This window comes from Peromyscus californicus, unplaced genomic scaffold (assembly GCF_007827085.1).
Source record: "Peromyscus californicus insignis strain IS unplaced genomic scaffold, ASM782708v3 Scaffold_20__1_contigs__length_68692818, whole genome shotgun sequence".
NCBI lineage: Eukaryota > Metazoa > Chordata > Mammalia > Rodentia > Cricetidae > Peromyscus > Peromyscus californicus.
The window spans coordinates 65254213-65281692 of record NW_026294503.1 but is presented as its reverse complement, the minus strand read 5'-3'; the positions used below and the strand labels follow the sequence as shown (position 1 = coordinate 65281692).

Sequence of the window (27480 nt, the reverse complement as noted above, 5' to 3'; positions counted from 1 at the left end):
CTAATATGGAGACATTTGAATAGTTACTAAATGAACCAGCGTATGACTGGTTGGCATAAGACTAAAAGCTCGAGGCAGAAGCATGACTGTTGAAGGGGCTACAGGAAATGCCAGTTTATCGAAGCAAAGTATGAAGAGAGGAGAGTACCAGAAGATAGGATGAGATTACGGGAGGCGGAACCGCAGGATGGACCTAGATCTTGCCTTCTGTCAACGGAGAAACGGTAAGAAAGGAAGGCTATAGGTCACTGACAAGTCCCAAATAACTTCTTGGTCCTTATCTTGCCCATTCTAAAGATGAGCTGCAAAGAATTAAGAACACGGAGAAATTGGCAGACAAGGTGGCGCATGCCTTTAATCCCAGCACGCGGGGGTGGGAGGTGGGGGGCAGAGCCAGGGGATCCTCTGTGAGTTTGTGGCCAGCCTGGTCTACAGAGCGAGATCCAGGACAGCCAGAGCTACATAGTGAGACCCTGTCTGACAAACAAACAAAAAGAAGAAGAAGAGGAGGAGGAAGAAGAGAAGAAGAAGAAGAAGAAGAAGAAGAAGAAGAAGAAGAAGAAGAAGAAGAAGAAGAAGAAGAAGAAGAAGAAGAAGAAGAAGAAGAAGAAGAAGAAGAAGAAGAAGAAGAAGAAGAAGAAGAAAGGTCATTGTAATTCCTTTGATTAATTTAGGCCAGCTGCAGCAAGTCATATGGGGACAACCCTGTGAACGTGAGTATCACGTTCCTCAGGCATGGGCCTGGGGTCCTGGTGCGGGGAGAAGGAGGGCTTTATAGGAGAATTCGTTTAGTTAGTGCGGATGTGTAGCCGAGGGTCGGCAGCCTTGCGCTTCCAAAGGCTGCAGCTGCCCTGATGTCTCTCTCCAGGGGTCCGATGCTCGTTCCAGGGCGGGCTAAGGGCTTTGCGGCACTGGCCGCCTCCGACTCCCGGCATGCCATTGGGCGTGGGCCGGGTGGAGACTCCATTTCCCAGGCTGCCCCGGGGCCCGGCCACGACGCGCCGGCGCCTATAAGAGGCAGAGCGCTGCAGCCGGAGCCTATTGTTAGCCGGAGCCGGGGCGGTTCTGGGCTGTGCTGCCCGGGGTGCCCGAGTGCAGAGCCGCCCGCCCCCCGCCGCCTGCCGGCCGGCCCACACGCCCTGCAGCCCCGGGAGCCTCGCGACGGGCCGGGGGACCAGCACGCCTCGGGCTTCCCTCCTTGCACACGGGCTGAGGCGGCAGCGGGGGCGGCGGAGACCGTGACGGGAGAGGCGGCGGCGGCGGCGGGGCCGGTAATGGGCCTGGGGTGCGGGGCGGAGGGGTCCGCCTCGTCCTTGCTCGGCAGCGGCTGTGGTGGAGCAGCGCTCCGGCGCAGAGCCGTGCGGAGCGAGGGGGCGGGGGGCGGGGAGCCGGGGCGCCTCTGGGAAGAGGCGTGGGAGCGAGGGGCGCCGGGGACGCGGGCCGGGCTGCGGGCTGGCTCGAGGGACGGCCGGGCGGCTTGGAAGCCGGCGGGACTGCGGCTGACGGCAGAGTTCGGGATGGAGTGGGCAGTGATGTGGGATGGAGGGAAGTGAAGGAAGGGGAGGGGGCCCGGAGGAAAATGTGGGAGGAGTGGTTGGGAATTTGTGAGTAGCGGGCAGGAGGATGTGGAAGGCTGTGTGGGGACTGCAGACGACCGGAACGAGCGGGAAGGCTAGCGGGAATCAATGGATTGAGGGCTGAAGGGTTCCTCCGCTGCGTGAAGGCGGACTGGTGACTTGACATGTACCTTCTGCTCTGGTTCCTGATGTCTCCCGTTTTTCTGGCGTTATGTGCGAAAATGAGAGCATTGCTTGTCCTGGTCGCTAGCTTGATCTTTTTTTCAGGCCCAAACACGCAGCCGCCTGCCATCCATCCCCATTTGAGTGCTATGGTCTTGATTCATCCTTTCGAAGGGTTTAGAGTGTCAGTGTGACATACAAACTGTTCTTCAGTATGAAAGGTTAGAAGTTCTCCCCAGGAGACAACACTGTTGCCCTTGTCCTCCGGTTTTCAGTTCATGGTAAAACCGCAGCCGATTCACATTCTCCTTTTCTTTGGTGTCTTTAAATCTTACAAATCTCTGAAACCAGGGTGTTGGTATGTGGCAGAGTTATAAATGACGCTATCCTTCAGAGAAGAGTTAATGCAGCATCATGTTCCAGGTCTCCCACAAAGATCTTGTGTCTTCCCTAGGATGTGGCTTACATGTGGAAAGCCAAATTCTAACCTCGTGTTAGTTAGTAAACGGGTAGGAACCCGGAGTGGGGGCGGGTTAAACAGGAGGTTTTCAGTGAGTACCTGAAGTGCTTTTCCGATGTCATGATCTTGGTGATGACAAGGACGCATGGATCTGTGAAACTGTAGATTTGAGAATCACCCACAGTATCTTGTAAAAGGGACGCAGGGTAGGGCGTCTTCCTCAGATTTACTGGATGGTGTGACGGCAAGCTTTCTCCCCGCAGCTCTACCTCAATGGTGGCTGATAGTCTAAGATTCCTTGACCTTTACTTTAGCAGAACACCAGGTTCTGGGTTCTAGTTGAGTGGAAAGGCTCTTTCCTGTGAGGTGAACCTTGTCTTAGGATTTTGGACTCATTTAAGAAAAAGGCTCACGTACCTAAACTTTACAAATGTTTTCTGCGTCCACAGTTTTCCCTACACTGACCCAGTTATTTATTTATTTGTTTTTTGTTTGTTTGTTTATTTTGAGGCGGTGTCCCTTTGCATAGGCTCTCTTGGGACTCACTATGCAGACCAGGCTGGCCTCGAACTCACAGAGATCTGCCTGCCTCTGCCTCCCTTGTGCTGGCCACACCCAGTTTTTGCTATTCTTATGTAAGTTGGGACTTGAGGTTTTCTGTCCTCATCAGCCTGAAGAAGGCTTAGACCTAGTACTGAAATACGCATGCTGGTTTTATTTGGTGCTAGCCAAATGAATGTCTTCTGTGTACGATTGCTATGAACTATACTGTGTACCTTGGGGAACCGTTCAGCTGGACGCACTTAACAAAACACCGAAAGGCGTGTTGTCAGAATGTGTCAGCTGACTTCTCATTTCACCAGCATGTAGAAGCTTCTAGAGAGATAGCATTATTTGTTGTTTGAGATGTTTAGTTAGACGGTTGAGTATTCTGGCCTGCATTGCTAGTCTCGCCTTGGTTATTTCTGTGTAGGTTTGACTGCTTGGATATAAGGCATGAAGTGGAGAGGTGGGGATCAAGATGGGGTTTCCTGTAGCCTTGACTAGCTACAAACTTGCTTTGTAGCCAAGGATGACCTTGAACTCCTGCTCCCCCTGCACTTAAGTGCTGGGATTCCATGTCTGTGCCATCAGGTGAGGGTTAATGAGTGTCTTCTGAACTCAGGCGTTGATCTTTTGCCAATGGTTACGGGAATAGTTGAACCCGTGGGAATGGCTGGTTCTTCATGGAACCTGTTCTCGTGGTTGCTGTGGTACTACATGAGTTCTTCAAGGCAGTGTGGGACTAACTAGGTGGGAGGCTCATGGTCAAGTTCACCCCAGAGAGCTGGACAAGGAGAGCGAAGTTGGAATATAAACATACATTGTTTGCCAGGAGATGACGATAGAAATGAAGTTCGCCAGTGCTGGAGGGCTGCCCTTGCTGCACACACCTGGGATCCCAGCACAGCAAGAGGACCACTGTGGGTTCCACACCTTTCTCCAGAAACAAGCTGGGGTCTCGTGGGGCCAAGCTGGGCTACATTACAGGAAGTATTGCTAACATCCCGAGTAAGGTGAAGAGAGCTACAACACTGAGTCTCAAGAATTTTCCAGAGCATCGTCCGTGAAAGGGTTTTTGTTTATTTTGTGGTGCTGGGAATTGAAACCAGGGAAGGCTTCAAGCGTGGTAGGCAACCACTGTACCACTGAGCCACACCCCCAGCCCTTTAATGGAATAGGTCATATAGGTCAGTGTACACATTATTGACACGTGTAGACCCGATTATTGACAGCTTACGGAAATTACTTTTCCTTACGTTTTGACGGCTCCCCCCCCACCTTTCCTACCTACCTCTGTCATTGCCCAAATCCACAAGCCCAGAAGTCAGAAGATGTGAACGAAGAGGCTTAGAGCAAGCAGCCAGCATCGCCACACTCAAGGGCACAAAGTAGCCCTGACCAGAGGGTTCTCTTGAGGGCAGCTGAGTCAAGATAAGGGGGAATTTTAGTAATAAAGATGGCTTTGGCCCAGATCCAAGTTCATGTGAGACTTAAAGAGTCATAGTCAGAGGAAACCCACACGCCCGGAAGCAGAGGATCCTGAGGAGAGAGCAGAGTGCACATTTGCTTCCAATCACAAATCCCTGAGTGCTTCCAGGCTGAGGAACAGCCATTTTTCTACAAGTGTTGACTGGAGCCCAGTTAAGTTGAAGGGGCACTTAAGCCTTTTCCAAGAAAGCAGGGTTTCTGCTCAGGGTTGGTTCTCCTGTGGTTGAGAAGGCACTGGTGGTGTGAACCCAGCCGACAGCAGTCTCCTTTTCCTCTGTAGTAGCCACATGAGTACTTAGTGACAAAGGTGTCCCCCTCCCCCCGCCCCTGCCCGCCATGCTCCTTCACCCAGAATAGAACGGAATGAGACATTTGTTAGCTGAAAGGCATCGTCTTTAACCCAGCTAAAATCCTAACCCACACAAAGCCCCTTCACTCCTGATGCTTGTCATTTCTAAGGAGGTGACCTGTGGTCAGACCCAAGGGTCACAGCTGACACCTTGGACTCACTGGATTCTTTAAAAAAACTTTTCGGATTTATTTTATGTGAATAGGCATTTTTATCTGCATATGTGTCTGTATACCACTGTGTGCTTGGTGCCTGAGGAGGCCAGAAGGGGGTTTCAGACTCCCTGAAACTGGAGTTAGAGGGCTGGATGATGGAACCGAACCCAGATCTTTTGGAAGGGCAGCCAGCACTCTACTGCTGACTGCCAGCCTTTTATATATATATAAATACATACATATATTTATATATATATATACACATTTATAAGACAGTTTCTATGTGGCTCTGGCTGTCCTAGAATTCGCTCTTGGACTAGACTGGCCTCAAACTCAGAGATCCACTTGCCTATGCTTCTGAATGCTGAGATTAAGGTGTGTGCCACCATGCCCTTGATTATAATTCTTTTTTGTTTATTTGTTTTGTTTTTCAAGAGAGGGTTTCTCTGTGTAACAGCCCTGGCTGTCCTGGAACTCTCTAGGCTGGCCTCAGACTCACAGAGATCTGCCTTCCTCTCCCTCCAAGTGCTGGGATTAAAAGTGTTCACCACCACTCCCAGCTCCTTGATTATAATTCTTAACAAGCTCTTGATTTGAATTTTTCTTCTTAGCCAAACTTACTTAAGGGATGTGCTTGTCTGAAAACTCTGAAGGCAAAGGTGCTTCGGTTCATCTTGTGACTGGAATGCAGAATTTTTATATGATCTGAGTAGGTATTTTAGGAAATCCCTAAAGCACGCACCAGGTCTGGTTAACTTTGTAGAGCTGATCTAAATTGCTACTAAAGATGTCATCCAGAAAACCAGGACTGTAGCGGATCTCTCTTGTCTCCACAGTGAATTCTGGGTAGCTGCTCTGCAGGAATGCAGCCATGTCTCCTGGGCAGTGCTGTTAATCCTGCTGTACAGTTAGCAACCAGTGAGATCATAGTGTGGGAAGTGTCTTACCTCGTCACATGTGGGTTTGGCTCTGACAGCATTTCTCCTGTGCAGATCCATGTCCTTTCGGAACGTAAGTCCAAAGAAAGATGGAGAAAGACCTGGGCCTGATTGTGTTGGTGTAGCCAGGACTAATTGTCACTTCTTTTTCCGTTTTCCTTTATGGTTTCTTTTCAGAGGCCAGAGACTGTAAAGCTCTATTCCCTTCTTTGCACAGGGAATGATGAGAGACCAGTATAAGATTGAGAACAAGTCTGGTCGTTGTTTCATTTATGGGGATGGGATAACCCCGGGGCCTTGTGTATACTAGGCAAGCACTCTGCCACTGAGCTACACCCAGAGCCTCACTTTCTGGGTTTTGAAGCCAGTGCAGATTCTAATCTTGGCTCCTTTCTTTAGTACTAAATTTGCCCTTTCTGGGAGCCTGGTGAGACACTTCACACTTGCGAAGATCTGGGTCAAGGGTTTTCCTGACTGCCAATGTCCTTCAACATTGAGAGCCTGGAGCAGAATTTCCCAAAGTGTGTTCCAGGGATTATCTGCCCCTAACATACTTTGGAAACAGTGGGTTCAATAATCAGGTTGTGAAACGCTGCTCAGTTTTCTTCCAGCCTTTACCATGAGCGCTCCTAAGTATATTAAACCCCAGGAGGTTCTGCCATGGGTGGTTTTCTAAACTATCTTAACAGCAGTCCTATTTTCATTCAAAAAGCTATTAATATCCATGCGACTAGTGTATTTAAGATATACACTTGGGGAAATGCCAGACTACGTTATCACTGGGCTGAATACTTGGGTCTGACTTTGGTTTAGGCAAAGGCTCTGCCGTCTTTGATCTAGTCCCCCAGGGATCCTGGGAGTGCCCTCCGGTGTGATCTGAAGAAAGTGAATGACAGCCTGAGTCAGTGACTCCTGTGGCCAGCAGGATGGGAAGTGAGTAAGAACGCTGGCCAGAGTCAGCAGAGAAACGACCTGGTCCTGGGACCAGGCAGACTAGTGCCAGGCCAGGTGCGGAGCTTCTTTCTCTTCAGTTAGAACCATGTGATTACAGATGGGACGGGTCTGTCTGCTCGGGACAGCAGTGCTGACTCTTCTTCTCCCCTGGGCAGAATCCTAATGCTCCTGGCTAGCTGGTGGTGAGCAGCTTTGGGGCCATCGTGGTTGGCTCCCCAAGGAAGCCTTTTGAAGCCAATGGATGCATTCTCAGGCTCAGGGCTCAAGAGGAAATTTGACGATGTGGATGTGGGCTCCTCAGTTTCCAACTCAGATGATGAGGTCTCCAGCAGTGACAGTGCTGACAGCTGTGACAGCCTCAACCCTCCCACGACTGCCAGCTTCACACGTGAGTGAGCCGCTCCCTGCCCGCCCGTGTTCCCCAGAGAGCCCCTGCAGCCTGAGACCGCTTCTGTCCATCCTGGGGATCTGCCCTTTCCATAGCATGTCCCTGGTTTTTGGAAACCTCACTGCATACAACATTCAGCGTAGGCTGAAGTCTGATTCATTCTACTTGGGTTGTGGTTTGGGGTGCCCAGAATGGGTGGGAAGTGATGAGAAAGGAAGACCTCAGAGGACTTGTCCAGAGGTTCAAGAAACTAACTGGAGTAGGAGTAGATGTTTGCTTTGGACCCTGGGAACCTCCAGATCTCTTCATTCCTATTGTCTTGATCCCATAGATCTCCAAGGGTTTGAACCCTGAAAAGAAAGCCCTGAGGGGTACTGTTGTTTCAGTTCAGAGCACGCCTGACAGCTTTTCCAATGGCACCTAGCCTGGGCACAGTGGCATCTCCCAAAGAGCCTGAAATATTTATCATCAGGCCTGTTCTCGAAGATCCCACTGTCGAATACTGTCCATTGAATTTTCTGGGGTAGAAATGTTCCTCGTCATCATGGTCCACTGGTAGTTCTTGGTCACATGTGGCTACTGAAATACAAACTGAAGAGCTGAATTTTTTAAATTGAGTTTTAATTAGTTTAAACTATCACATGGCACTTTTCTTTTCTCCTAAAAAGAATACCTAGTGCTCCCCAGTTGCTGTCTAAAAATAGACTTTGTGGCCATCATTTAGATTAAATCAGGCTGGAGGCAGTGGTATGAACCAGCTGAGGCTGAAGGCTCTTTCCAGTTTTGCGTATGACATAAGACTTGGAAATAGTCTCACATTTAAGAACGAGTTAAGAGCCTAGATGAATAAGAGCAGGCGAGAGCCCTGAGCAAGCCATCTCGGGATCAAGACCCATGTGTTCCGTTCACAGCCACATCCATCCTGAAGCGGCAGAAGCAACTGCGGAGGAAGAATGTCCGCTTTGACCAAGTGACTGTATACTACTTTGCCCGGCGCCAGGGTTTCACCAGTGTGCCCAGCCAAGGTGGGAGTTCTTTAGGAATGGCCCAGCGCCATAACTCTGTACGCAGCTACACCCTTTGTGAGTTCGCACAGGAACAGGAGGTGAACCATAGAGAGATTCTTCGTGAGCACCTGAAGGAGGAGAAGCTTCATGCCAAGAAAATGAAGGTGACTATGGGGGCTGGGGCCTGGTGCTTCCTGCATGCTGAGACCAAGAGGGAAGCCCACTGTGCCCAGTGATAGCATTTCTTCAGAGAGTGCCATTTATCTTGTAATGAGAAGTCTCATCCTTTCAGTCGGAGCTTAGTTTCAGTCTCCTGTCGTCTCTGGTGGCACTGCCAACCAGAGACACAAGAGTGCTGTCCCCTCTTCCTGTCACAGGGAAGCTTCTCTGGTGTCACGTGAACACCTGAAACTTCTCAGGCCTGTCACCAAGACGGCACAGACTTCAGTTTGTCGGTGATTGTCCTTGTCCTCGTGAGCAGAGCAGAACAGGTTTCGGATCTTTGACATTCTCTGAAGGTCCACTGCCCTCTGACCCCACATCATCACCCCGAAGACTGACACTGTCTCCTTGGTGCAGAGAGTAGCATGATTTCATAGTTAGATTCATAGACTAGAACACCAGGGTACTGGAGAGGTGGCTCAGCACTTAAGAGCATTTGTTACTCTTTCAGAGGATCTGGCTTGGTCTCCAGCACCACATGGTGGTTCCTATGGTGGGACTAGAACTTGTTATGTAGACCAGCTAGCTTCAGGTCACTGATATCTGCCTCCCTCTGTCTCCCAAGTGCTGGTGTTAAAGGCCACCACCAGATATGGCCAAATAAATCATTCTTTAAAAAATACTGCAGAGCCGGGCGGTGGTGGCGCACGCCTTTAATCCCAGCACTCGGGAGGCAGAGCCAGGCGGATCTCTGTGAGTTCGAGGCCAGCCTGGACTACCAAGTGAGTTCCAGGAAAGGCGCAAAGCTACACAGAGAAACCCTGTCTCGGGAAAAAAAAAAAATACTGCAGCTACTGCCCTCTGCTGACGGCACCAGCAGACCCTCCCCAGACACCCGTGTGTCTGCCTTAGCATGTTGCTGCTCCATGTCAGAGTTGCCATAAGTCCTTCCATGTCCCCAGAGAAGAGGGCATAGCTCAGTGGTAGAGCACTCACCTAGTGTGTGTGAAGCCTCGGGTTCTATCCCCAGTTCAGGAGACAGGAGAATATGAGTGAGAGTGAATGGGTGTGAATGAGAATTCATTTCTGGGCCCAAAGCATGGGGTGGCTACATGACTTCCAGGGGTGTAGACAACACTGAGCAGGCTGTGGTGGCCGAGGGTACAAACTAACTAGGTCTCACCAGTTTGCAAGCTCTCAGCTTGTTCCTAAGGCCTTACACCTGTTCCTGTAATGACAATGACATTCAGCCTTCCCTTTCTTCTGAGGAATTCTGTCACTGACCCTGTCACCTTTCTGTTGCTATAGCAACAGCTAGACAAACATTCTTCTCAGTTGCGGTGAAGGTTCCCTTTCCTCTAAGACAGACGCTGGCCTCCTCCCCAGGAAGGTTTTCCTGTCTTTAGCACCTATAAGAACACAGTCTTGAAATAACATACATACTGTGTCTCTCGTGTGCCATTTAATATTTCTTTTCCTTTGGGGCTATTCCAGTGAACTGTTAGAACTCTGTAACCTTCATTACATACAATTTTCTAATATTTCAGTTTTGTTTTATCCATATGGGATTCATTATTGTAAGTAGTTTGAGTTGGGTGGTGGTTGTTTTTGTCTGTTTTTGTTTTGGGGGTGGATCTCATGGAATCCATGCTGGCCTTGAACTTGCTGTGGGTCAGGGCATAGCTCTGAGCTTTTTTCCTCTTGCCTCTATCACTTCCATGAGCCACCACACCTGGCCTTGACTTTCTTTCCTCAAGAGTATCTAGTTGTGCCAGCACTGTTTAATGACTGGAAGGCTGCATGGCCCTGAAATACCCCTTCTGTGGGATCGGAATTCTCCTGTTTAATGACTAGAAGGCTGCATGGCCCTGAAATACCCCTTCTGTGGAGATCGGAATTCTCCTGCTTGCTTCTCTGGTCGCTTTCCTTTGAGAACAGCAGGAGTGCTGGGGATGAGCCAGATCTGCGACACAAACAAATAGGAACAATCCTAAGGCCTACAGAAAGGAACCTGGCAGCTGCTTGCCTGGTACAGAGGTAATAGACGAGAAGTCTGAGTGGGGTTCTCAGCTCCTCCGTTCCCCCACGAGCAGTGAGGTGCGGGCTTACTGTGCTGCGCCGTTGCATCACGCCTCCCACAGGAGTCCCTCTCCCAGCACTGCTCTGGTAGTCTGATGAAATAAACCAAAGACTCCAGCGACTGGGCTTTCAGCCTGCTAGCAGCTTCCAGGGCCCCAGGGGTGGGGCCTCATTTTCTTTACTTAGATCCTCTAGTGAGTTTAGAGCTCATTTGGCCAGAAATTGTCTCCACCTGTCCTTCCACAGAGTCCTGCCCTGGCTTTCTGTCCACCTTAGTGCAGAAAACCCAGATTTCTGCCCGTAGATAGCACACACAATGTTATTTACACTGCCCTACCTCACAGGGTTTTTCTTTGAAGTGAGGTAAACCAGGATTAGAAGGAAGAAAACACATCTCTTCTAGGCTCTGTGTTGGAAGTAAGAGCTTTGATAGTGGTTAATAGTGGGCTGCCCGCTCCCTTAACAGTACAATGCAGTTCTTCTGAGTACTCGGGTAATTATTTACACTATGGGGATTCAGTTCATTGACAAACGCCCTGGAAGCTGGTGCTATACTCTAGTATGCCCTTTTTCTCTGAAGGTAGTTTGGGTTCTCCAGGGTTCAAGTTGAGGGTGTTTTACAAGGTTACCAGTGTCGCTGAGGACACCCAGCCACTGATACAGTTATAATGCAGGTAACAGTCTAGAAATGGAGGAATGTTTGTGGCAAACATTCCTCTGGACAGGATCTTGCTGTGTTGCTCATGCCCCAGCCTCAGCTTCCTGAGTAGCTGAAGTCACAGCTGTGCTGCCAGACCTGGCAGAGACCCGTCTTTGAGGATCTAGGACTCAGAAAGGTAATGTCTCTGGTTTTGACAGGGTAGTGTGAGCCAGATAAAATTTCTGTCTTTCTGCTCTGGTTTTTGATCGCATCCTGTGCCGCCCAGTATGGCAGCCATTACTTATTTTGGCTATTTAAATGTAAAACTAACTAAAATCCAGTTTCTCGGTCTTTTCATGTCTGGTGTTCTGCAGTGGTGTAGGACAGCACAGCCCCTCCAGGCTACAGAGCCGGGGATGTCCTGGTCACTGCGTTGCTAATGCTCCAAAGCTGACCCTTCCTGTCTCTTGGCAGCTGACCAAGAATGGGACAGTGGAGTCAGTGGAGGCTGATGGCTTGACACTGGATGACGTTTCAGATGAAGATATCGATGTGGAAAACGTGGAGGTGGATGATTACTTCTTCCTCCAGCCCCTGCCCACCAAGAGGCGACGGGCTCTGCTAAGGGCGTCCGGGGTCCACCGGATTGATGCCGAAGAGAAGCAAGAACTGAGAGCCATCCGCCTGTCTCGGGAAGAGTGTGGTTGTGACTGTCGGCTCTACTGTGACCCAGAAGCATGTGCCTGTAGCCAGGCTGGCATTAAATGCCAGGTCAGTCAGATTGGCCTGAGATGGTATATGTCTACACCAAGACTGGGGGTGTGGTGGGGTGCCAGTGAAGATAGAAAGCTTCCAGTCCAGGGATGGCGGTCCTGTGGCTGAGACTATGCTCCAGCTCCACATCTTCCCAAAGACAACAAGCAGGGCAGGATTCTTAGACTGTGGAGGTGCCCGTTATCTTCTGATGTATGCCTCAGAGGTGATAGCAGCTGGCAGCAAAGGAGAGAACGGGCTGGTATCTGCCATTCGCTAGGTGTTCCTTAAATGGTGATTCTGAAGGAAACAGAAATGAGGTAGCCCAGGGAGTCTCTGCTTTTTTATTTTGCTTTTTCGAGACAGGGTTTCTCTGTGTAGCCCTGGCTGGCCTAGAACTCACTCTGTAGCCCAGGCTGGCCTCCAACTTAGAGAGATCCACCTACCTCTAGAGTGCTGGGGTTAAAGGCGTGCACCACCACCACCCAGCTCAGCCTATGGATTCTTACCTGCACACAGCATCTCTTTCCAATATCAAAGTAGCTTTGAGATTCTCTAATTCAGGACCAGATCTGAGCTGGCAAAACTTAATCCTTAAGTATCTTCTTGGCATTCTAAGAGATTGTATGAATTCCTGTTTTCCTGGAAACCATGTTGTCCTACACCACTGCGGAACGCCAGACATGCAAAGACTGAGAAACTGGATTTTGGTTAGTTTTACATTTAAATAGCCAAATTAAGTACTACCCCAAACGGACACACGGAACTTCATGCTAAGGGCACGGGTGTTGAGCACTGGGGTTGAGACTTTTAACTCTTTGCCGTGGCTTTATTTAGCAACAAAGGTCTGGCAAAGTATTTCTTTCCAGACTGCAGTCCCGTGATGAGTCATTTATTCACAAACCTGAGAATAGTCTTATGAACTGGTGGGACTGGATAAAGATTCTTTGGGGTCTAGAGATTTCAATAAGCTGATATTACAGGACGTGTTTTATTGTCTGCTCTATAATTCTGAGTTTTATTTTGGGATATTAAGGGGAGATAAAGAGGCAGAAAGCATCTCCTTTCTAGTTTTTTTCTTTAAAACTGTGTAGACCAGGCTGGCCTCAAATTCACAGCGATTCACCTGCCTCTGCCTCCCCAGTGTTGGGATTTAAAGGCGTGTGCCACCGTGCCAGTACATCTCCTTTCTAGATAGCCCTGGCTGTAAGTAAATTACCTTGGTCACTGCTTCAGAACTACACTGGTTAACCTCAGGGAGAAGCAGGTGGTGAGGAGCTGGTCACAGTGTGAACCTTCACTTTAGCCCCTCAGCACTAAGGCACCTCTGTTTAGTTTCCCTAGAGTGTATTGCATTGACGTAGCAAGATCTCCACTCCCTTACCACGCCTGTCACTGCAGAAGGCTTGGGCCCAGCCTTTTATTGTCCCGTGAACCAGGTAAGTTCCGGAAGTCCCTGAGGCACAGCACTCTCTTCTACTCTGAGATGTCAGCATTCAGAGGTAGCACTAGACTGGCTAACTGGAAGGAGCCTTTGATGGGATTTTGTCGTTTTATTTAGAAGAGGAAACAAAGCCCAGGGGAGAAAATAGATGACTCTAGAATGCCGGCACTAATTAATGGCTGAGCTGAGATGTGGTGGTCTGATAACCACTGCCAAGTGCTCTTAGCTGTGCTGCATGTTACGCTTTGAACTGATCACTGCTCAAATCCCAACTGCCTGTGTGTGCCAGCTGATGTCACCTGCTCTGCTGTTAGAGCTGTTGGCCTTATCTTGCCACAACTTCCTGTGTTCCCTCAGGTGGATCGAATGTCCTTTCCTTGTGGCTGCTCCAGGGATGGCTGTGGAAACATGGCTGGGCGAATTGAATTTAACCCAATCCGAGTGCGGACTCACTACCTCCACACTATCATGAAGCTGGAGCTAGAGAGCAAACGGCAGGTGAGTCGCCCAGCAGCCTCTGAGGATGAGCCCTTGCCTACTACTGGCTGCAGCCTGTCTGGAGCCCAGAGCTCTGAGACCCAGGACTTCCAGGAGTTTATCGCTGAGAACGAGACCGCAGTGATGCACCTGCAGAGCGCAGAGGAGCTGGAGCGACTCAGGGCGCAGGAGGACCCAAGCGGCTCTAGCGCTAGCTTGGACTCGAGCATGGAGAGTCTGGGCGTGTGCATCCTGGAGGAGCCCCTGGCTGTCCCCCAAGAGCTATGTCCAGGCCTGGCCGCCCCCATTCTCATCCAAGCTCAGCTGCCCCCAGGCTCCTCCGTGCTATGCTTTACTGAGAACTCGGAGCACTCGGCTGCCTCCCCGGAGAGCAGTCCACCCTACTTGAACAGCGGTCCTCTGGTGTACTACCAGGTAGAGCAGAGGCCAGTCTTGGGAGGGAAAGGAGAGTCTGGTTCAGAAGAGGGCACAGCCTCCTTCCCCAAGGAGAAAGATCTGAGTGTCTTCTCCCTTCCTGTTACCTCGCTGGTGGCTCACAGCCCCTCAGACTCAGCTGCCCTCTGTAAACCAGAGGTGGGGAAAACACCCACTGTTGACAAACTATTGCCTGGTGACTGCAACCCTAAGGAGCCTGAGAGTGGAGACTTCCACCCCTCTTGGTCTCCCTCAGGCCTGCCCTTCCGAATGGACAATGAAGACGACTGTGGAGTGCAGAACTCCCAGCAGAGTGAGGACCGGACCCCTGAAGACTCTGCCCTAGAGCTCCCTCTGACAGTGTGACCTGAGATAGACACTGCTCATTCTCTATTTATTATCTAACGCCATTTCAAAACAAGACTGCTGCTCCCAGGTTGTTTTATTGAAAATCTTAGGAAAATGGGTAGGAAGGGGTTGTTAGTACGTGTCTTTTTTAAAAGGGAAAGAGACCAGCCCAACTCAGTTCCCAGGACTGAGCTCTCGGGGCTGCCAGAGCAAAGATGTCGGCCACAAGTGAGCTGGGTAGCTCAAGTAGCTCTTCTTTATGCATGGGGCCAGAACTAAGGATGTGAGCAGCTAGCTCCCTGCAGGGCAGCCCCTCCTCATCCATCTCGGTCTATCAGTCACACTGTGAGAAAGGCCACAGAAGAATCTCTGCTTCTGTACAAAACTCCCATCCTAAAAATTGACCCTGCTTTCTCCCACCTCTTAACTGGGAAATAAGTTAATTTTCAACATGTTTGGTGTTCCCTGACCTGCTCTGCAAACGGGATTCCTGGTCTGTAACTTGAATTCTTTCCTTCATATGTTCTTAGGTTCTAGAGTTAAACTTCTCTGCCTTTTCCCCATCTTTTCTCCTTAAAAGAAAAAAATCCAGGTTGGATATGGATATGGTACAGAGCATAAGTCATTAGGTAGAACATTCTGGAAGATGACTGTGCTTGCTTTCTCACCTAGTACACACACACACTCACACTCCTTTTGGGAGAGCTTGGCTCTAAATGGAATATAAAGTGTAGTACAAGGTCATCAGCTAGTTAGGATTCTCTTTCTCTATATGTACCCTTGTGGTCCTTGGTTATCTAGGGTTAGAGATCTTTGGATGTTACAGTTCAGTCCCGAGAACTTCAGGTTTTATTGGACCCCTCCATCTTGGAGATTTATGAAAACAAAGTCAAACTGATTCTTAGTATGTGACTTAGGACTCCCAGATTCCAAAGGATTCAAGATCTGATTATAATCTGGAATCTATAGACTGGGACTCAGTCTCAGCACTCACCTCAGTCAGAGTCCTTACTCCTCTCCTGTCTTAGTTAAAGTCCCCGGATCCCCATTCAGCACTGACTTTTTATTGGCAATGATCCCTCTGCCTCCTGGTTAAGTGGAGGTGGTAGGAGCCAAACACAGTTTTCCTCTATCATTCTTTACTAACCAGGAAAGAAAAACCAAACTTACTTTGATTTTTTTTGAGACAGGGTCTTGCTAAATAACCCTGGCTGGCCTGGAACTTACTTACCATGTAGCCCAGGCTGGCCCTCAGCCTGCGGCAGTCCTCCTCCTGGTCATGCATCCCGATTGCTGGGTTTGAGGTGCACACCACTTCACTCAGCGGTATTTATTTATGTGGGATAATAAGGCCCTGGTGTCGTAGAGTGAACTTGAATGTGGGTGGCAGCAGAAACACCTCTAACTCTCCGACCCTAAGCCTAGAGCTCCCTGTATTTGATACAGATCCTGATTTTTACCCATTCTGCCACTGCTATTCATTTCTGGGTTTGCTTGGTTTTATTGTTGGAGTTCTTAAGGAAGTACCTAGCTCTCTCTCCAGCCTCACAAGAGTTACCTTAAGTACCAGAGGCCAACATGCTCTCACCCTCAGCTAGAACTCTCAAACCCAAAACCAAAGCTAAACTGAGACGTTTACTGGTGGAGAGAAGAATCTTTGAAGGTTTGCTGGAAAGGATCAAGACTCCACCTCTGAGCCCCGGACTTGGGTAGTCATTAAGAAACATACTAGTCATTGTCACAAAGACCAGCCAACCCCAAGATCCTTGGTATTTCTGTATAACTAGTTTCTTATTCCTCTTCATTAATTCCATGTTCTCATTCAAACTGACCCCAAACTTCTGAGTGCTAACTATTTAGCATTGACGAATGTCAAGGACCTTTTCTACAACTGAGTCCATCAGATTTCTGGTGCTAACTGAGTTGGACAGAAATGATAGTTCCTGGTTGCTAGGAAGGCCAGGCCTCTGGTCACAGAAGCAGGACCGGTCCCCTCAGGCAGGCCTAGGTAAGCTGTGGCTCTTCACCACAGCTCTTGTGCACTGTGCTGTCTCCTGCATACTGTGCACAGGTCACGTTCTCAGTGTAAACCCAAAGCTTGTCTGGCTCTCTGAAAACAACTTCTCCCTCTAGGTTCTTTACATTGTAATAATGCTGTATTTAAAGAGAATATTTAAATGTAATATTAAAGAAATATTCAAAAGAATGGTGTGATACTACCTTCACGAGCTACAGCTACTTGTTAACTTCCCTTGCTGTGTCTGTAGGGCTGACTAGGTCAGTTAGGAACTGATGTCCGTGGTAGGACTATTCTGTGAGAGAAACGTAGATTCTTGTGTTTTCGCACCAGAACTTGCCCTGCCCGGATCTCCTTGTGCACCGCTGCAGCCCAGACAGCCTTTGCCTCTTAGACCTGCTGCCCGCAGTTGTGTTTTTCCTGCTAACCATGGCTGTTCTAGTGTGTCTGAGAGATAACATTAAACAGCTCCTTTCAAATTTGCTTTCATCCCATCAAAAAACTCTGTTCCAACCAATTACATACCCATTAGTTATGTTACATCAGTCTTATAAAAAGAAGCCTCGGGAAAATGAGTAAAGTGCGTAAGTAATTCCCAAAAACTGGTTTCAGGCAGTCTTTACTTGGTTTAAAAAACAGTGCTTCATGCATTTACAGTAAGTTATCGTAGATGTACACACAACAGCCAAGCCCAGTTTACTACCTTGATGTAGATCTCCTGGTCTCCCAGGGCCAGGCAGTAAGGAGTACCTTACACGACTTGACCCATGGCCTAGAGAAGGCAGCCACTGCCGGCTCCAGATGCTTAGTGCAACACAGTGGAGGTAGCAAACACGGAGGAAGGTCCTTAGGGGCTATGTGACAGACAGCCTGAAAATTAAGACACTGGGGGATAGGTGCAGGGAAGGGGCCGGGCAGCCGATCCTCTTCCTTTTCACCTCCTTTAGAATGTTCCCATAAATTAAGAATACTAAAGGAAGAGGGTGGACGGTCCAGTTAGTGACATGGAAAGTGCCCCTACTTTTGGTCACATCAAAAAGGACGGGCCAGGCCTAGTGGCTCATGCTATAATCCTAGTACCCAGGAGGCTGTGGCAGAGTTTTCAGGATTGCTAGGAATTGAAGGCTAGCCTGGGCTATGTAGTAAAATCCAGGCCAGAGCGAGACTCTGTCTCCAAAACGCCAAAATAAAAGGGGCAGGATAAGAAAAGACCGTCAGGGCATCTGGGTGCAGCCCAGGTGCAGCACCCCAGTCCAAGCAGCAGTGTTCTTGGCACCCAAACTCTCTGTGGAAAGGGCTGAGTGTCGAGCACTTGGCCAGCTCCTCACATCTCACAGAGCACTGGTGCTTCAGCTTGGATCCCAGCACGAGTTCAAGGCCATCCTCAACATCTCAAGAAAACCAGCAAAAAAACACCCTCACGGATATGAAGAACACGGCAGTGAGGCCAGTGTGACTTGGACCTGTAGCCTCAGCACCCAGAAGCCTGAGGTGGAAGGATCCCTTGAGCACAGAAATTTGAGGCCAGCCTGGGCAACATACTCATCTCAGGGAAAAAAAAAAAATAGAAATTTAAAAACAAACCATGGCAGTCATGAATTTTAGGCCAAATGATTCCAACCTGGGCAAAAACAGACTTAATAGGACCTAAACATTTCATCACAATAAAAGTCCAGTACCAGAGGCGCTTGCCAGTTCCAGGTTAGCATGACGGGATGGCACCACACACGTGTGTTTAGTTCAAGCTGTGAGGTTCAAGCTGTGAGGAATGGCTATAGCTCCCAGATGGGTAGCGTGCTGCGAAGCCCACAGAACCTGCTCTTCTGCCTCCCACACTAAGAGTGTACGGACTGCTGGCGGGTGCCCTTTGGTCCCACACTACTACGTTATGTGACTGCAGGACATCGTCCCTCTCCGTGGTTCACTCAGCGCCTTGTCTCAGGGTAGTTGGTGGAGAGCAGGACCACACTGTGCAGCAGGAGGGACAGCTCGGCCTCTGAAAACATCATCGGGGTTAGTGCGCGGCTAGAACACGGTTTACTTTTAACTGCCTTGAGTACAGAGCTTGACACCGGGTAGAAAGCCAGGGAGGGGAGCCTCATGGGGCCATTCTCTGCGAATCCCTGCTTCACTCCAGCCCCTGCATGTGCGCTTTTCTCGGCTCCCAGTATCTATGCACAGCTGCTAGGTGTTGATTCTCACAGGGTGTCAGTCACCATGTGGTAGAAGTTGGTGCTGTGAGGACATTTCTTAGCTTCGAGACTGCCTCTCACCCAGGACAATCCTGTCCCTTTCCTTAGCACCCCAAGCTCAGGCAGTATCTAGAGATACCTTTTGTTTGGCACCCTAGAGACAAAGGGCTGTGACTGCCATGGGATGGGGACAGGCAATTGTTAAATACCTTGTTGTGCATGAGAAGCCCCCCAAACAAAAGGCCAATAGTGCCCAGGCTATGAAGCTCTGCCTCAGAGCAGCAAGCAGTCCTTTTGTCTTACGCAGTCTGTGCTATAATAGACACTTGAGTTTGTGCCTGTTCAATTACAAAATAAATCTATGACAGAGAAAAGCTTCATGATACTCAGCACGTAATCCCAAAATAAAGTAGAAAAATGAGTGGGCATGGTAGTGCACTGCATATAATCCCAACATTCAGGAGGAGAGGCAGGAGGATAGCTGCAAGTTCAAAGCCAATCTGGTACATACTGAGTTCCAAACTAGCCAGAGCTACACAGGGAGACCCTGGTTTGGGGTTTGGTTGGTTTTCATTATTGTTGTTGTTTAGTTTGTTTTCTAAAGTTCAGATTTCAGGAGCACATCCACCGAGGTTTGCCTTACCTTCGAGGCTGCAGGAAATCCGCAACCATTCTCCCAACCAAGTCCGACACCTGTCCTCAGCAATATGGGTAGAACTCAAGCCACGAAGATAGCAAGCCTGCACCACTCAGAAGAGAAACATCCTTCATAATCATAGAATGCCACAGAGACAGAAAGCCACAAGTGATTGGACCTTTTGAGTAAGTTGCAACCTCATTCCCATAAGAAACCTTCACCATGTTGCTGGGTGGTGGCACACACATGTCTTTAATCCCAGCACTTGGGAGGCAGGAGCAGATGGATTTCTTGAGTTTGAGACCAGCCTAGGCTACAGAGCAAATTCCAGGACAGCTAGGCTACACAAAGAAATCCTGTGTCAGAAAAAAGAAAGAAAGAAAGAAGAAAAGAAAAGAAACCTTCACCATGCAATGTAAACTACAGATGTAACCAAACAGGCCTATCACCACATGTCCTGCCATGGCCCACCTGTTGAAGGCTTTGTGCCAGGTTAAAAACATGCCCCTGCTAGAGTGCTCCTGCAGCATGCTCAAGGCCCACAGGACACATCACAGTAAAAGCCTAGTACTGGAGACCAAGGCTTCAGCTCACAATGGAAGTCGGGGTCTGACTTCCTCTGGGCTACTGGAGGCAGGTGGTGGGAACTAAAAGATGAAGCCTAGAGAGGTCTGAGTCAATGAGCACATGTCCTTGAAGGGCACTGCACGGTACCAGTCTTCCTCTTCCTGTCTCTTACCACCCCACGACAGGACATGAACAGCTTTGCTCCATCTCATAGTCCCAAGATGCACTGCTTCACGGCACCAAAACCAACGGGGCCGACTGCTCAGGACCCAACCCTCCAAAACTGTGAGCCAAAAACAAAAAACACCACCTTTCCTCTTTTAAGTTGATAAGCTCAAGTATTTGTTACAATGGGAAACTGACTGATACATCTATATAATCTAAAATAACAGGCTTAAAATATACTGCCCTTGAATTTGTTCTAAACAGGTTGTCCTGGCGGTCCTCCCAAGCGCTGGGTCACAAGCTTGTTCATCATACCCTGCCCAGGGCCTTGCTTTTCTTATCTTTTTTTTAAAACTCATTCCCACTAGTTATGTACATTAAGGAAAAAAAATCCATAGAAATAAAATGAAAGAGCTTGGAGCCAGGTATAGTGACTCTGACTGTAATCCCAACACTTGGGAGACTGAGGTAAGAGGATTGCTTTAAGTTTGAGGCCAGCCTGTGCTACATGAGATCCCGGAGGAGCAGGGTGTCAACATGTCACCATGAGCCTGTGATCCTAGCACTTAGTTCAAGGCCAGCCTCATCTACAAAAAGTTTGAGGCCAGCCAGGGCTACGTAGTGAGATCCTATATAAAAACCACTAAACAACCCAGAAACAGCTTGAGTTTTGATACAAGCAAGACAAAGAGCCCAGTAAGCTTTGAGCCCACTCTGGGGCACTGCTTGATGCTGCAGTTAACTTCTTACCGATTTCACTTCCTGGGCAGTCAGCTGGCCAATCCCCAGCTTTGCCAGAGCCCTGTCCAGCTGGTGAATCTCAGTGGTAAGACTCTTTAAACGCCATCTCAACAAGGGGGAAGGCAGGTGAGGTGTGAGGAGCATGGCCCGGCTCAAGGCTCTCTGTGACACAGCAGGGTAGGAAGAATGTGAAATGGTTTTACTTTACAGCCTAAAACACGGGGAGCCTGTGGACACAAAAGGCCTCGGTGTGCTCACCATCTGCACAGCCTGGAGTTGATTCAAGCCCAGGGGATGAGTAGAGAAGCACTCTCTGAGAGGCAGGATGTCATGAGCTGTCGGATGGGTACCATTCCGCACCTTGTAAGAAGAAAGAAGTGGGTAGATTTTAGAGACCCTGATCAGCTGCTCCTAACCAGCTCTTGTGCACAGCGACCTCCCGGGTCCAGCTGGAGAAAGGCTTGGCTAAAGCAGTACCTTGATGCCCAGGTCTGTCAGATGCCACTGAAGCCTCTCATCGGAAACCAGAGTGCTGGCCCTTTCTAAGTAAGTGATGACTTCTGAGTGGGCCTGCTTCCGGAGACTGTGATAAATATCTAAGAAATCAACTTGTTGTTTGGGGGTCCAGAAATGCTTGACAAGCAGTTGCCTGGGAAACAGGTACCTACAAGGAAAAAGCATCACCAAGTCACTTTCCAAAAGTGGACTAATCAGGCATCTGGCAGAGACGTGCCTCTCTGCCCAACACTCTCTCTTCTGTGAGTCTCAGCCCACGTCTTGGCACCGTTGCAAGTGGCATTACTGAAATGTGGCTGCAGAGGAAGCCTGGGTGCAGCAGTCAGATAAAATGCCTCCGTTTGAACTAAAGCAGGTAAAGAACATTCTCAGGCAGGGCGGTGGTGGCGCATGCCTTTAATCCCAGCACTCGGGAGGCAGAGCCAGCCTGGTCTACAGAGTGAGTTCCAGGACAGGCACCAGAACTACACAGAGAAACCCTGTCTCAAAAAACAAAAAAAAGAACCTTCTCAGAACAGTTTCATATGGAGCTGGATGCTGTGCATGATGCTGACAACCTACCCCAGAACAGTCATATGGACACAGCATTAAAAAGGCCATGGATGTGCTCTGTAATTCAGTTACCCACATGTAAGGGGGCTTTTTAAACATGGCTACAAATCCTCTAGTGCTTCTTTCATGGGCAGGCAAGGGTTATTTCCCTCTTTTTTCCCCCACTCTGGGTGATTAATTCATACCAGAGCAGAAAAGAGTCGACAACCTCTAAGACTAAGATATCGAAAGCACAGGTAGGTGTTACGGCACCAAGAGAGAGGCAGACAGACCTTTGTGAGGTCCAAGACAGCCTCCATGGTGAGGCCTTGGGCTTTGATTTTAAAAAGTCACGTGCTCATTGACCCTCTCATCCCTGGAGCTCTGGCTGTGTCTAAGAAGTGCCACCAAGCAGGCTGCCAGCCTGAAAAGGCTGTCCGTCTCCCAGTATTCTCATCAAAACACCAGGCACAGAGTGACCTCAGGCCCTCCTCTGGTTCACCCAACAGCTAACTATCACTGTAGAGCCTGTTAACATCACCCAAGTAAGAAAGCCCATCACTCTCCTGAGCCCTATCCAAATACTTGCTTTTTTTTTCCTTCAGTTTTTTTAGACAGGGTTTCTCTGTGTAACAGTCTTGGCTGTCCTGGAACTCACTCTGTAGACCAAGCTGGCCTTGAACTCACAGGAATCAACCTGCCTTTGCCACCCTCCCACCCCACCCCCTACCCCTGGCCAAATACTTTCTTTTAAAGTCTTGTTTTTTTTTTTATTTTATTTTTGATTATGTGCATGTGAATGCAGATGTTCAGAGCCCAGAAGAGGATGTCAGATCCCCTGGAGCTAGAGTTACAGGCAGCTGTGAGCTGCCCAGCATGAGTGTTAGGAAGCAAACTGAGGTCCTGTGGGGTGGGGGGGGAGGGGGTGCGGCATGTATGTGTATGCTCTTAACTGCTCAGCCATCTCTCAGCCCTCTTTCCCTATTCTTGACCCCAAATCATGAAAAGATTGGTGATTTTCGTCTATTATGTTCTGCAGCTGACATTGTACAGCAACTGATAGCTGAATCAACATGCAAGGTAACAGCTTGGAAGTGTCATCTCTGGCTATGAAGTAATAAAGCCATGATATCAGAATATGAAAAGTATTCTTTTCTGAAAAACTTTCCAAAGTGTTGTTCCTCTTGCAGAGTGAGATGCTGTCTGTGGGGCAAGAAAGTATTAAGGTCACCTCACACACCCAGGGCCGCTGAGCCACCTGCACCTGTCCCTGACAGGTCACTGAGCAGTTTTTAACAACTTGGGGACAAGAGCTGGAGAGGTTCAACAGTTAGCAGCATTTGCTGTTCTTACAGAGGAGCCAGGTTCAATTCCCAGCACCGATATGACAGCTCACAACCATCTATAACTCCAGTCCAAGGGATCTGACGCCCTCTTCTGCTCCACAGGATCCTGCATGCATGTGGGGCATATAAGCTCACATAACCACAAATACATAAAAGACAAAAAAGTAATTTAAAAATAAATAAATAAATTTCTTGGCTTGTTTTTGTTTTGTTTGTTTGAGAAAAGGTTTCATGTAGCCCAGGTTAGCCTTGAACTCATTCTATAATCTAGGCTGGCCTTGAACTTCTGATCCTCCTGCCTTTGTCTCCCATGTGCTGAAATTATGTGCCACTACATCAGGCAAAATGATTTTTAATTCTTAAAAAAGATCTATAGTTCTGAGATCTAGTGGTAGTATGTACTCACATTAGCAGGAAGACCAAGTAGTTGGCAAAGGGTGGGATGGAAATGATGCCTATGAAAAGACACTTGCTGATATCTCGACGGAACTAGACAGAAATAAACACGGATACCGTGTTAACCCACGTAAGTTCCTGATAACATGGACAATCCCTCCATCCCACTCACTGGACAGTGAACTTGAAAAAGGACCATGCTTATTTCTATCTTCTAAATGGTAAGTTCCTGAGGGTAGACCTCTGATGTTAATTTTGTATCCCAAATATTGAGTAGAGGGCCTGACCTTTTATCAAACCCCGCAGTGAACTCTTTCTGACTTGCAGAACGTCTCCTGGACTCTTATCGCAGCTTCCAACTGCCTGTCACATCACTGCCAAACACCTCCGGCTGCCCTGCAGCTCTGTGCAGATCTTTGTATGTTCAAAACCAAACTGAATTTCATTACTCACAAATTCAATCAGAAGATGTGCCAGAAATTCTACATAGCCCTGCTGTGAAGTTCATTCTCAATGAACCCAATCCTGACAAACAGCTGGATGCCTCATGGCAAAGGGAAACATGTGACCAGTGATGAACAAGAAAGGAAAGAAACAAACTTAGGATCTCGGTTAATTACCTCACCACGAACTTCTGGGCATCTGTCCCTGGCCCATACCTGTCTCAAATGCTCCATCTCCCGGTAAGAAAGTTGATGAAACTTTATATTGTGCTTCCACATATTTGCCTTTATTCTTCTAGCCTTTTTGGCATCAGCCCATAACATCTGTATTCCTGCCCCATCAAAGCGGAGGACAGAACGCGATGTTATCCCAGTTTGAATCTTACCATAGCTTCCTACTGTGTTCACTCACATGCACACACTGGCCCCTCCCCAGCACTGCTACACAAAAGCCTTCAGCTAGGAAGGCTGAACGCCTCTGAGACCTCCCCATCCTTTTCCCCAGCATATTACCCAACCAAACCATGATCTGCCACAGAGTGGTCTCCTTTGAGCTCATTACTCACCCCTTGTTTTAAACTCTAGCTCCTTAACCCCAGGGCATCATGGTCAACTATGTGCATTAACTGTTTTCCAGTCAGATTAACTTGCTATTCTCTGGGGCATGTTTACAAATTGCATAATTTGACATACTGCTATGATCCCGTTTTGAATCTTCATTCCGTGATAATCCTTCTATTTATCTAGTTTTTTACAATGCTTCCAGGGCTAGAGAGAGAGCTCAGAGGTGGAAAACACCTACTGGTCTTGCAGAGGATCTAGGTTCGGTTCCCAGTACCCTCATGGTGGTTCACAACTATCCATATTTCATATTTCATGGTATCTAATGCCTTTTGACCTCTGAGAGCACCAGGCATGAACATGATACATATATACATGCAGCCAAAACAGGTCATACAAATAAAATGAATAAAATATTTTAATGCTTCCATTTTTATGAGCAAAATGTTACCAAGATTGGCTTCAAATAATACAGACTGTGTGTATTGTGTGTGTGTGTATATATATATATATATATATACATATATATATATGTATGTGTGTGTGTGTGTGTGTGTGTGTGTGTGTGTGTGTGTATGATTAGTGGCCATGAACTACTTTTGAGTTTCTAGTTTCTTGCTTTGTTTTTACAGGATCTTGCTATGTAACTGAAACTGGCCTGGAACTCCTGATCCTCCTGTCTTGGAATGCTGGGTTGTGGGATTGTAGACATAGACCCACCATGTCTGGCAAGCTCGCCATTCTCACCTCCACTTTAGATAAAGGTAGGTAATTTTTCAAGTCCATGAAGTTGATAATAATTATAGTAATATTCAGAGTTGACAACATTCTATTTTCTCTTAATTAGTGGGTAAAAGTATAGGATATAATAATAGTAATATGGGCACTTACTGTATAGATAACATATTAACATAGATCAGGCCCTGTTCTAAGCACTATAGTTAGATAGGTAGGTAGGTAGGTAGATAGACAGATAGATAGATAGATAGATTTAATCTTCACAATTAGGTATGGTGGCTCAGGCTTGAAATCCCAGCACTCAGAAAGCGGAGGCAGGGAGATCAGAAGTTCAAGGTCATCCTCAACTACACAGGAAGTTCAAGGCCAGACTAAGCTACATGACACCCTTTCTAAATAAATAAATAATATTCACAACTATGCAATCCCTAGGTAGGTTCTATTATTCTTGTTTTATAGATGAGAAACCCAAGAGACTGACAATTTAAGTCACTAGGGCAGGTGCACAGTCAATAAGGCACAAACTAGGATTTGAAACATGCATTCTGGTTCCAGAGTGACCAAGTGACAGTATAGGTATCACTTCATCGGAACTAGTGGACCTCCATTTTAAATCAAGTATATATAGTGCTATTTCCACTTCAAGTTACCTAAGCTGGCCCATCTGATAAGCATTTAGACCACATTTTCTTAGGATAACAGATAAATCACTGGGGCAGGTCTGCACAGCCACTGTTCCCTCCTCTTGTGAAGGACATGGAAATTACATCCACTCCAGTATTGTCAGAAGTTGTGCATCGTAACATCTTTCTAGATATTTACGAGGTTACAGCTTGTAAGAATTAATGCTCAAACATCCCAACTCATATCCCTGCAGCAGAACCCCGCAGTGATCTCACTGACTGTAACTCTCTAGCTGGTTGGGGGGACTTCTAGTTCAGTGTTTACCTTTCATGAAGACTGTGTATAAGGCATAGAAGCGGGGGAAATGCCGGCTCAAGAAACGATGGTATGATCCATTGATCGCTCTTGTCTTGGTCATCATGTAAGTAACCAAGTTCTTCACGTCCGCCTTTGGAGAAAGATGGAGCTTTGAAGACCTACAAGGAAGATCAAAGAGACTATCTGTGATCTAGCAGGAGCCACTTGGTCCCTGGGGCCCCTTACTGTAACATCAAGTTTCAGAGAACGATTGCCCAAACTCGAAAGCTCTGGACACCAGAGCTCTTGGGTCTGAGAGAGGCGGCAGGTCGGGCAGGAAAGTGATGAAAACGGCATGAGCATGGAGTGCGCGCAAAGCCCGTGGGGCCAGCGGCGGGCGAGCCAAGGCCCTATGGCAGACGGGCAAGGGAAGCCGAGAGGGGAGCTCAGGGTGCGCGGGAAGAGCAGACAACACGGAGCCGAGAGGGTCGGGGGTCCGCCTTCGGAAGGGAACCTGTGTGGAAAAACAAAACCCGGGGGGCGGAGGGGGGCGGCCAAGGCGCGGGACCCCGAGAAGCCGAGGTGGAGCCGCTCCGAGGGCTGCTACGTCAAAAACGCTCTTCTCTCTCCAGGGCCCTCACCGAGGGGCTCGCCACGCGGGGCCCGAGCGACCCAGCTGCAGCCTCCGGGTGACGAAGGGTCCGGGGGCGCCGGCCGAGCCCCACAGAGCAGCCCGAGCCCAGCACACCCTGGACAGCGCCATCTTCACGCCGGGGAAGGGCGCGGAGGGAGGGGTCGCCCCCGGGTCAGAGTGCGCCCGCCCCGCCCCGCCCCGCCCCGCCCCGCCCCGCAGCGCGCACGCGCCGGGCAGGCCGCGGGGCGCCCCCCACCGTGCGAGCCTGGGGAAGGAGGGGCCGCGCGCGCCCGGAGGACCCGGATTGGACGCGGCGCCGCTTCCGCCGGCGGGACCGGAAGCGGGCCGTCCCCCGGGAGCGCGGGCCCGGCCCGAGGGAGCTCTGGCTCGTGAGCCCGAGGACGCCGTCTCCTTGAGAGGCCCTCTGCCCTCGTCCGGTCCCCAGGGCCCCGGGGCTGGCAGGCGCTGCCCTTGACCTCTGCGGGCGCCCAGGGCGCCGGGCTCGGCGGTGGCGGGGTGGCCGTGCACACGGGGTGGCGGTGCAGACGGGGTGGCCCGTGCAGAGGGGTGGCCGTGCAGACCGGTGGCTGTGTAGACCGGTGGCCGTGCAGACCGGTGGCCGTGCAGATGGGGTGGCCGTGCAGACCGGTGGCCGTGCACACGGGGTGGCCGTGCACACGGGGTGGCCGTGCAGACCGGTGGCCGTGCAGATGGGG

At 49.1% G+C, this 27480-nt stretch overlaps 2 protein-coding genes across 11 annotated transcripts; one reads left to right on the top strand and one right to left on the bottom strand.

Moving 5' to 3' along the window:
- The first annotated feature begins 1074 nt into the window (after positions 1-1074).
- Positions 1075-16565, top strand: Csrnp2 (cysteine and serine rich nuclear protein 2). Of its 5 annotated transcripts, none has more exons than XM_052748969.1 (5): positions 1075-1271; positions 6782-7014; positions 7926-8185; positions 11377-11673; positions 13457-16565. In XM_052748969.1, the coding sequence occupies exons 2-5, from the start codon at positions 6864-6866 to the stop codon at positions 14375-14377; spliced, it is 1629 nt and encodes a 542-aa protein (XP_052604929.1). In that variant the 5' UTR covers positions 1075-1271; positions 6782-6863; the 3' UTR covers positions 14378-16565. The 5 variants fall into 5 exon arrangements, with proteins under 5 accessions (XP_052604929.1, XP_052604928.1, XP_052604925.1 ...); XM_052748968.1 differs by lacking the exon at positions 1075-1271 and adding an exon at positions 1463-5745; XM_052748965.1 differs by lacking the exon at positions 1075-1271 and adding an exon at positions 1463-5745 and having other exon boundaries at positions 6486-7014.
- Letmd1 (LETM1 domain containing 1) lies at positions 13109-26944 on the bottom strand. Of its 6 annotated transcripts, none has more exons than XM_052748973.1 (9): positions 26772-26944; positions 26158-26309; positions 24127-24242; positions 23478-23560; positions 21156-21342; positions 20937-21038; positions 20688-20840; positions 19212-19308; positions 13109-13497 (listed from the first exon to the last, which is right to left on the bottom strand). In XM_052748973.1, exons 1-9 carry the CDS (start codon positions 26891-26893, stop codon positions 13361-13363), a joined length of 1149 nt encoding a protein of 382 aa, XP_052604933.1. In that variant the 5' UTR covers positions 26894-26944; the 3' UTR covers positions 13109-13360. The 6 variants fall into 6 exon arrangements, 5 of the variants coding, with proteins under 5 accessions (XP_052604933.1, XP_052604930.1, XP_052604934.1 ...); XR_008220708.1 differs by lacking the exon at positions 13109-13497 and adding an exon at positions 16980-18372 and having other exon boundaries at positions 19212-19333; positions 26772-26943; XM_052748970.1 differs by lacking the exon at positions 13109-13497 and adding an exon at positions 16980-18372 and having other exon boundaries at positions 26772-26940.
- Positions 26945-27480: the final 536 nt, after the last annotated feature.

Bases quoted from the DNA above. Each gene is read 5' to 3' on its own strand.
- Csrnp2 (XM_052748969.1), top strand. From the start codon at position 6,864: ATGGATGCATTCTCAGGCTCAGGGCTCAAGAGGAAATTTGACGATGTG. The intron at 8,186-11,376 runs GTGACTATGGGG...GTCTCTTGGCAG, and splicing joins TTCATGCCAAGAAAATGAAG to CTGACCAAGAATGGGACAGT. The intron at 11,674-13,456 runs GTCAGTCAGATT...GTGTTCCCTCAG, and splicing joins AGGCTGGCATTAAATGCCAG to GTGGATCGAATGTCCTTTCC.
- Letmd1 (XM_052748973.1), bottom strand. From the start codon at position 26,893: ATGGCGCTGTCCAGGGTGTGCTGGGCTCGGGCTGCTCTGTGGGGCTCG. The intron at 26,310-26,771 runs GTGAGGGCCCTG...TCTTCCTTGTAG, and splicing joins CCCGCGTGGCGAGCCCCTCG to GTCTTCAAAGCTCCATCTTT. The intron at 20,841-20,936 runs GTGAGCACACCG...GCTGTGTCACAG, and splicing joins AACTCCAGGCTGTGCAGATG to AGAGCCTTGAGCCGGGCCAT.